At 51.7% G+C, this 9841-nt stretch overlaps 1 protein-coding gene across 1 annotated transcript; it reads right to left on the minus strand.

The window, feature by feature from the left end:
* Positions 1 to 965: 965 nt before the first annotated feature.
* On the minus strand, positions 966 to 5778 carry LOC123447540 (65-kDa microtubule-associated protein 6-like). The gene is made up of 10 exons (XM_045124147.1): positions 5338 to 5778; positions 5030 to 5236; positions 3537 to 3791; positions 2958 to 3173; positions 2549 to 2864; positions 2247 to 2398; positions 2066 to 2153; positions 1890 to 1963; positions 1709 to 1783; positions 966 to 1596 (listed from the first exon to the last, which is right to left on the minus strand). Exons 1-10 carry the CDS (start codon positions 5614 to 5616, stop codon positions 1228 to 1230), a joined length of 2031 nt encoding a protein of 676 aa, XP_044980082.1. The 5' UTR covers positions 5617 to 5778; the 3' UTR covers positions 966 to 1227.
* Positions 5779 to 9841: the final 4063 nt, after the last annotated feature.

Genomic DNA, 9841 nt, shown 5'->3' on the forward strand with positions numbered 1-9841 from the left:
GCGCCGCCGTTCTGCGTCGGGCTACCGCGGCGTCCGCCAGCGCCCCAACGGCGGGTTCTACGCCGAGACACGCTCCGGCGATCTCCGGCTTAGCCTCGGAACCTACGACACGGCGCACGAGGCCGCCCGGGCGTTCGACGCGGCGGCGTGGCGCCTAGGCAGGCCGCGCCTCCAAATGAACTTTCCGGACGTCCACACGCTCCAGCAGGCGTTAGACCTCGCCCCGCCGCCTCGTCTAAACTCCGCACAAGACCGTGCGGAGCACACTGTGCTGCAGCGCCGCCTCCTCGTCGCCCAGGAGGACGAGCGGGTCATGGCGGAGTGGCGCTGGCGCCACCCGGAGGACGTCGCCTACGAGCAGGAATATTGGGCAGGGCGCCGCGAGGAGGACACGCGCCGACGCCGCGAGGAGCGGTTGGACAGGCGTCGTCGGAAGGCATTGGCGTGTGCGCAGGCCGACCTCATCAATGCAGGCGGGAGGTCCTTCTTCACTGAAAAAGATGAGCATTGGTTTGACATCTGGCTGTCAACCTCTGACGACACCAACGACGATGATGATGGTGCAGATGACTGGAGCGACCAGGATTAGTTTTTTTGTTTTCGAACTATCTAGCACCGAACTATCTATTTATGTTTTCGAACTATTTATCTAGTTGCAATCTATGTAAAATAACTTTGTATCCTTTTTATTTAATGCAATCTATTTTTAAAAAATGTTGTACGCGTGCTGCATTTTTAGGCACTGCTGCAGCGACGCACGCACGCTGCATTATATCGCGGCTGTTGGAGCCAGCGCCTATTCCTGCGCTAAACCAGCCGGCGCGCGCTGTAAATACATTTTTTTGACGCGGCGCGAAACGCGGATGTTGAAGATGCTCAGTATCCAAAACAAGTCCTTGGCATCGCATTGCCTCGGAGTTGAGACTCCCCGCGCGCGACACCATGCCGGCAAAAGCTGCACAATATTTTGGGCACATCGACAGTTCCGTCATTTCTTCCGGTGAAAGTATTTACACACGGCCATGCACTTTCGTAGTAACGATTAAAAGAAAAAAGAAGATGAATCGCAGCAACAACTTCCGGCGGCAAAACAACAACGCCATTCCAAGACACACAAAGACACCACAAATCCTTCTCTTCTCCGCCATGCTATTCCCCCCTACGAATCAAAGAACCAGCAAAAAAGAAGAGCGAGAGCGGCGGCCGCGACCGATCGGCGCGGTGAGCTCAGGACAGCGACGCCAGCGACGAAGACATGCTGCCGCCGGCCTTGGCCACGCCGACGTAGTTGAACGACGACGCCGACAGCCGCCTTGCGCCGTGCAGGAGCTCGCCGCAGCGCCCGGCCCCGGCCGCCGACGACCGCGGCCTGTCGAGCTCGCCCGAGGAACGTCCACCGCCGCCGCCGCCGCAGCTGGACCCGCTGCTGCCGCTGCGCATCGACGGGGCGGAGCACGTGAGCCTGCCGGCGTCGACCCTCTTCCGGTTCATGCTGCTCGGCTCCGGCGTCCTGCTGAACCCGCCGCTGCCGCTGGGCCTCTTGAGGCGCGGCATCGCCTCCTTCTCGCTGAACAGGGTGCGCAGCTTCTTCTGCTCCTGCAACACGCCATCAGTTTTACTTCAGGTGAGCTCAGACTCCATTAGAACTCCAGCAAAAAGCGCCATCCAAAAATGCGGTGAGAGCGAGGATGGTTTATCATTTATTTACCCGGAGTCTCCGCCGCTCCTCCTCCTGCCTCAGCCTGGCTTGCTTGTGCTCCTCCAGCACGGCCACCAGGCGAGCCTTGACAAGGTAATAAGAAACGCAAGAATTCCATCAGCCGCCATGGAAATTGTTACCGCGTGCGTAATATGCTGGTGCAGCATTGGAGCTGAAGGTGGCCTCTTACCCCGTCGTACAGAAATGGCTTCTTCCTTTCGCTCTCCCACGCCAGCGTTCGACTCATCAGGTTATCAACAATAGCTGCAGGTTGAAGAACAGTCGGTTATTTCTTGCCCCAACATTCTTCTGAATTCATAGATGCTTCAGTAATGTTTCATAAAACCCAAATGTGCATGTGCGTGCCTGGAATCTTCATGATGATGACCCTGGCCTTCTCGGCGCGTTTCAGGTTCAGGCGCGCGGTCCTGCCGGTGCTGAATCTGTTCTCATCCTGATTGAAACCAGCAGATGAGATCAGCACCCAAAGATCACTGTCCAATGCACCGAAATACGCATTTAAATTGTATGTAAGATTTGTACATACCACGTTGTGGTCGTCGAGCCATTTCTCTTCCTCGCAGGCCAGCAGCCACTTGTTGATCTTCTCCATGATGTCCTTCCTCGACTGATGCTCTTCCTTGGCCTTGGCTATCTGGTCGTCGATGCTGGCCATGAGCTCAGAAGGGTTCACGAGGCCTGATACATTGAGATGCAGTCACCATTAGCATTGCACATTTGAAATGCATTTCAGTAAGTACAGAGAAGCTCGGCGTATCTGAATTCTTTTCCCAGTACTAAAACTGAACAAGAAGCTTGTGTCTAAAGTCTGAACTCGGACGCACGTACCGGAGTCGATGAGCGCGATGGACTTCTCCGGCACGGTGCTGGCGTCGGGCTCGACGTGCATGCTCCGGCAGATGTTCTCCAGCTCCAGCCTCCGCTTGAGAACGAGTTCCTTCATCCGGCCGGCCTTGAGCCGCGTCAGCCTCTCCACCTCCTCCTCCGTCTTCTTGATGCTGGCCATGGACAGCACGCCGGAGGACAGGACCTCCTCCTTCGCGGGCCTCAGGACGGCCGCCGCCTTCTGGAATCCCCGCCGCTCCTCCACCGGCGAGTCCATCAGGTCCCACAGCTCCACCAGCGGCACCACGGCTTCCCGCAGCTGCGGAGCAACCATTAACGTCACGTTGGAGCTCGGAAACAGAGGTCAGAGGGGAAAGCATTAATGGTGGTGGTGTACTGGTAAGAAATGTACCATGGCTGCTCGCTTGGCCTTCTCGGCGGTGAGCATGGCGACGACCTGGGAGAGCCTGGTGAGCGTGGTGTCGCTGATGCTGGTGGGCTTGCCGGGGTCGGCCTCGTGCAGCCCCGGGTGGACCTCGTTCACGATGGCGATGAAGTCCTCGCCCAGCACGTCGCACAGCGAGTGCACCTCCGTCACGTGCTCCAGGACCTTGTGCAGCCGATCCGACTGCAACAAATTTTGCACTAGCCGTCAGCTTGTCGCCATCATATCCAGATGTTGCCCATGATCGTGATCACATATCGAAATTTTATACTGTACTTGACAAATCACAATCCTTGGCATGTTGTAATCTTCTGAAGATCATAAAATCTCTGTAATGATTGCTAGGAAATATTGACGTGAATGGACCGGATATCTTGATGAACTGATGTCCTACTAACTAGCTGTTGATTGGTCCGTCTTAAACAAAGCTAAAATCGATTGGATATCTTGATGAATGGCTTATTTTAAGCCATCCCTGTCGGATGTATCCATCGACTGCTAAATGAAAAGCTGTAAAATTCTGAAGTTTCAGAACAAATTTCCTACCTTCTCTTTCTGAAGGGTGGACAGGCGTGCCTTGTACTCGTTGAGCCTCCTGATGGTCAGGTCATGGCCGTCGCCGGCCCTCGGGGATGTGTCCTGGCCGTGGCTCCGCCCTGCGATTTCGGCGCTGATCTTCTCGATCTCCGACCGGATGTCGGTGAACTGCTTGCTCCGTTCTGCTCTCATCGACCGCAGCTCTTCCAGCAGACCCGTCGCCGATGACACCCGCTCGTTCAGCGACACGGTCCATTTGTTTACCTAAATAAAGATGAAAACAAAGGGAACATCGAGTAAGTTTCAGTAAACAGGTCATGATTTCAGTAAGCAACTTGAACAGAGGCCTCAACTAATGGCACTGATCGGTCAGCGAACTGCACTTCTTTTGATGTCATTACGGACTACACTTTCAAAAGTAGTTTCACAAAGCTAAACTTGCTTCAGAACACAGCATTTGTTTCTATGTGTAATTAGTAATCAGAAAAGTGCGCTGCTAGTCTCAACTTAGGAGTATGTGCTGCGAAAATATAAAGATGAACATAGTTCCATGCGCACCCGTATAAATAGTAAATTCGAAAATAAATACTAGAAAAATTCAAAATTTTGTTTTTGGGTAGTATCCAACTTGATCGACCATTCTACTCGACTGCGGAGTTTCGTGAAGAAATGACACCCGTGGTATTCTTAATGGAATAAATACAATCGGCACCATACTATTCATCAAACCATGGTTTTTCTAGTTTATCATTTTTGCTCAGAATACCACGGATGTCATTTATTTATGAAACTTCATACGCTAGTATGCCAGATTACGTATGTTACCAAAAAATTCAGATTGTTTTGATTTTTTCTAGTATTTTCTTCGAATTTACTGTTTATAAGAGGTACGCGTGGAATCATGTTGACCAAATCTGTGTCTGTATGCTCTTGTAATTCATCTTTGTCTTAACTCGTTAAAAAGGTCCATTGTTGTGGCAAGTTGACCACTCCACGGTGCTATCCAAGTTAGTTAGGACTTAGGACCCACGCGACAGGTACCTCCATTTCTCTCTTCATCCTAGCATCAGTTATATATTTTTAAATAACAGTAGTACTAAAAGAGCTTTATTCCATGAAACTATTCGTTCTATTTCCCTTTATGGATTGCTTGAAAAGGCTGTATATTTAAGAAATATTTACTCCATCAATATTAGATCGATTGACACAAGTTGCTTTTGGAGGGAATCCCCAGTCTTTGCATCAATATCAATTTTACAGCTAAAGGTTTTAAACTTTTATTAAGTTCTGGAATTCGCGTGCTCCAATGGACTTCCTTCAGCTTGACTCTAAAATGGAGTGCGAAACCATATATTTTGACTGATCATGTAAAATATCATAATATTGAGAATATAACATTTTACAGTCGTAATTAAATTTTTTTGACTACAAGATGGGTGCAGGGAAGGGAGTACCGGCGGGATTGCCGGCTGCCTGCCGAAGGCCCCAAGTAAGTAGGTTACCTTGAAGTGCGTGGAGTTTTCGGCGCCGAGGGCGGCGGTGAGGGCGGCGATCTCGGCCTCGCTGGCGGCGAGCGACTGGTGCAGCAGCGCGCGCTCGCCGGTGGCCTCGTCGACCTTGCGGCGGTACACCCGCGTGCACTCCGCCTCCAGCTCCTGCACCATCCGCTCCCTCTCCTCCCGGCTCTTGCCGATCTCCCCCCACAGTTGCTGCACACACACACATGACACATGTCAAACCACACAGCACAGGCACAGCACATGAACACAGAACAAAGTCCAGCCGGGAGAAGATCAACGGACGGACGCACCCTGAGCTCCGCCAGCAGGGGCGCGCAGCTGCCGACCTCGGCGCCGCCGCCGGAGAGGGCCAGCGGCGCCATGCTGTACAGCAGCTCGGCGGCGACCTCTCCCATGGCCGTCGTTGCGCTCGTGCTGGCCGTTGGAGAGGAAGAGACGACGATGCAGATGCACCAGCTAGCTAGCTCGATGGAGAGTTGGGTGAGGGTTTTAGCGTCTCCAGCTAGCGGGAGAGAGACGTCGTTGGTTGATGGATGGATGGGTGGATGCGTCGGGTGGAGAGAGAGCATATATAGCTGAAAGTGCCAGGCCCTCTGGTACACGACAAGCGTGTAACCACTGACCAGCCAGCAGCCGCGTTGATGTTGTTGATGATGATGATGATCGACTGGCTCCGTGTAGGGCAGAGCAGAAAGGGAGGGAAATTGGAAGAGGAGGGGAAGCCTCTGGCTCTAATAAAGCCAGGGTTTTGGTGCCGGCGTGAATAATATGCCTGATTTGTGTGGGTTTTTTATGCCCACTTCTGGCTGGGGGCTGCAGTTGGCCTGGAACCATCGTCGATCCATCATGCATGCATGCATGCTGGTCATGAACCCTGATTCTAAGATATTTATTGATTGACACTTGCAGACTTGCTTGCGCGCGTCACAAACAAAGCAACTAAGAAAGTCCGATGTGTTCGCACCATCCGTTGCATTCTCACGTAGAAGAAAGAATAAGTGCTTTGATTGGCAGGCCAAGTCAAATATCAGATCGATGTGCATATATATAAAAATATATACACACTCTGCCCATTGACATGACATGCACGAGAAGTAATTGTTGTGAACTCTCTGCCGGCTAGCTGTCCCTACCGTGATTTTGCACAACATTATATGTTTATCTCGCTAGTTTAGTGCAACGTGGGTATCAATCCTCGTTAGGTACTATGTTTCATATTTACGTCATGACTAGCAGAAGTCCAATAGAAAGAAGAAAATCCGGACCGTGCAATGGAAAGATGTTTGGCCGTACTTTTCATGCATAGGAAAAGGAAGAAATTGCCATCTGACTAAGATTAAGAAGGGCTATCCGAAACATAGATAATTTGCATCATCTGTTGCACCCCCACATGGATATAAGAATAAGCTTGTTTTGCAGGCCAAGTAAAAAGTCAGATCCATGTGAGCTGAGTGATTAGGTTCTTTTCGCATTGTCAATCGCATTTTTTCGAATTTATTTCAGACAATGCTGCCTCAGTCTTCTGAAGATGCTCATAAGAATATGATGTATATGTATATTTACAGGGATAAATTTATATACGTATATATGAGTATATGCATCTGTATTACTCTGTTGCTGACATGACATATGCATGAGTAGTTGATCGATGACTAAACCAGTAACAACAAAATTGACAAGTACTCAGCCGGCCGGCCCTGACGAGGATTTGCACTATATGTGTCGTCACTTTAGTGCAACATGTGTATTAATGCATGTTATACCATTTCTAACTGATCCCCTAAAAGATCATAAGTAAGTAAAAATTTGGTTTTACTTTCTTACCGTGTAAGGGGGTAAAATTTATACTCCGACCCCAATTTTTTTTCCTAAATTTACTTCATTGAAATGGGCCGGGGTAAAATTTATGCTATCTCTCTCTTGCCTCCCTCTGCTGTTGTCGATCCCCTGCCGCTCGCCGCAGCCGCCCCCGACCCCCCGCGCGTCGCTGCTGCCACTGCTCCCTGCGCGTCGCCGCCGTCGATCCAATGATGCCCCGCCGCTGATGCTAACCCGTTGTTGCCTCCCCGTTGCTGTCGCTCGCCGCCGTTGCTGCTGCCCCGCTGCTTGTTCGCCGATGTTGCTGCCCTGTTGCCGTTGACGCTGCCCTGCTACTGTTTCCGACGTGGTCACCGTTGTCACGGACACGCATAGCAACTGTTCGTCAAAATGCATAAACCAAAAAGTAAGGTACGGTCAAATTTTAGTGAAGTAAATATACTTCACTAAGCTTTTACTCTGTGGGATATTTCGTTATTTTTAAGGGATCGGCTAGAGATAGCCTTAGGTACTACTATGTTTCATATGCACGTCAGGACTTGCAGGATTTTCATAGGAACACGTTACAGTCCAACGGAAAGATGTTTACCCGTACTTTTCATGCATGGGAAAAGAAAGAAAGAAATAGCCATCTCACTAAGATTAAGAAGAGCTACCCGAAAGGTGTGTGTGGTGTCTATCCTGTTAACTATTGATGCACCCATGCATGATGTCGATCGACATCGACAGCGAGCAAACCCCTCGATTATTGTTCGACTAAGCCCTCTTTAGCTTTCCAAAGAGGGTTTTCCGGGCTTTTTTCGCGGTAGGTTAGCAAGTGCATAAATAAAGCAGGTCAACTACTACCCGGAAATAGACCACACACCAGATGCCATGATTGGGATTGTTCCTTGCCAGGCTTCTTTATCTTTGGGCTAGCTTGTCTCACGGTGGTTGCATGCATGCATTGGCAGCGGCAGCGGCAAAGCTGATGAATGATATGCTTGGGTTGTTGGTGCATGACTAATCCCCGAATCCTATCCCAAACCGGCGGCAAACCCCCGGCCATGCTTTTGCACCTATGCCAATGTGTTTGCCAGCCCAATATTTGGCGTGAGAAAACTAGGTGTTTCGTGCGCTTGCATGGGGCCTATGCCTGATGCAAACATTCCAACAGTCCCAATCATCAACGGTCGATGCCTTCTGGATTGATTGGGCTGAAGAAAGCGTGGATAAAGGGCCAGCAGACTGATTTGACGGGAAAAGAATCGCATGCTCGCTTCGGTGGTTCATATATGCTTCAGGCGGGTGTTGGGTGTCGGGTTCACGGAAGTGTATGGTGCGTAGCGTACCTCTCATGGAATTTTGTTCATACGATCAGTCTAGCGAAGATGTTTTCAAGAAACAGGCTTGAGACTCCATTTTCCTTGTCACACCCGTAGGCGACAGGGAGGGCTCCCCCGTCGCACCCGCCGGTCCCCCTCTCCCCCGCACTCCTCCCTCGTCGCCGCTAGAAGGCGTGGCCGGGCAACGCCTGGCTCGCATCGGCGGCGGCGGGGCCCTTTTCCTCCTCGCTCAGGGTGCTGCGGCGGGGCGGCGCGTCGGCGTGGGGCGCGGCGAGGACGATGGCGCTTAGTGCCCCTGGGACGGCAGGGCGCGGGTGGGCCGCGACCTGGAGTACCTTGCGATGGAGGGGCGTGCCTGCACCCCTGCTGATCTGGATCGGGATCTAGCCCAATCTGAATCCAGGGGGTTGCCGACGACGCGGCTGACAGTCACGACAGTGCCCCTGCTGCGCGGCGGCTGGAGTCTCCATGGTCGGTGATGTCGCGACTGTGTGCAAATGGATGTCTTCGATGGTCGTGGATCACGCGTCCTGTCCAGATCCATCTCGGTTTGGCCTTGGCCGACCGATGGAGTGAGGGGGACCGGTGAGGGGCGATTGGAGGCTCCCTGCCGGCATGCCGACGTCGGCCCTCGACTCCGCGGTGAGGCTTCGTTCGGTTCCACCCAGCTGCGAGTTCGGGGTGACACGACTTCCAGTGAAAATCACGCTGACTTTGGTCATGGCGAATGATGGCAACGTCCAGGAGGTCATTTCCTTCTCAAGGCATCGTTGTTGCGGGTCGTGGCACCCCACTCGGATGATGGTCCGAGGGAAACCCTAGATCTAGATTTACCGGATCGACGATGATGGCACCTTCGATGCCGTTGTCCCTCCTCGGGCATCGTTTCAGAGAAAATGATGGTTGGACGGGACAAGCGAAGGAGTAGTGTTGCATTCACCGCAAGGTCGATGACGGATCCTGCTGGCATGGCGCTGCGGAGGTTCAGCGACAGGCGTGTGTGGAAGGATACGTGCAGGATGGTGGAGTTGTCTGGCGTCATGATGGCGTCGGCGACAGGACAAGCAAGGTCTATGCGTTAGTTCTTACTCTGGAGATGGACCGGCGGAAGATGGCGGTGGCATCCTATGAGAGTGCGCTCGACTGGGTGAACCCAGTCCCGGTATGTGGCTGGATTGGGGCACCCAGCTATAGATGTTAGGTTTTGGTGCGATATCTGTTTGGTATTTGGCCTGAATATTCGGCACACCTTCATCAAGGGGATAGGAGTAGCAACAAGTGTTGCCTAGATTGTGGCTTAGGGCTGACTGATGTATTACTTTGTATGGTCTTTGTGAATAATTAATAAAATGGTTGCATGCATCGTACAAATGCAGAGGCCGGGGGTTTATCCTTCTTTTCTAAAAAAACTCCATTTTGTACATGAAGTAGTAGACAGTCCATACATGGGGCACCATAATAAGCGAGACAAAACATATTCAGTGGTTCATCGGCGACGGTTCATCGGCGATTGCCGGGTAGGAGATAGACTGGTGCCAAAGCATGAGGTCTTCATCAAGGAAGCCCAAAACCGAAGCTCGGTAAAAGAGAAATGAGATCAACCAGATGGGATGCCCGATTACCATTACCGCACTCGGCATAGGTAAATATT

The sequence above is a fragment of the Hordeum vulgare genome, chromosome 4H (genome assembly GCF_904849725.1).
Source record: "Hordeum vulgare subsp. vulgare chromosome 4H, MorexV3_pseudomolecules_assembly, whole genome shotgun sequence".
In the NCBI taxonomy this organism is placed as follows: domain Eukaryota; kingdom Viridiplantae; phylum Streptophyta; class Magnoliopsida; order Poales; family Poaceae; genus Hordeum; species Hordeum vulgare.

Coding starts and splice junctions, on each gene's coding strand:
- LOC123447540 (XM_045124147.1), bottom strand. CDS start 5,616: ATGCTCTCTCTCCACCCGACGCATCCACCCATCCATCCATCAACCAAC. Junction 2,399..2,548: donor CATCGCGCTCATCGACTCCG/GTACGTGCGTCC, acceptor TCAATGTATCAG/GCCTCGTGAACCCTTCTGAG. Junction 1,784..1,889: donor AGCCATTTCTGTACGACGGG/GTAAGAGGCCAC, acceptor TACCTTGTCAAG/GCTCGCCTGGTGGCCGTGCT.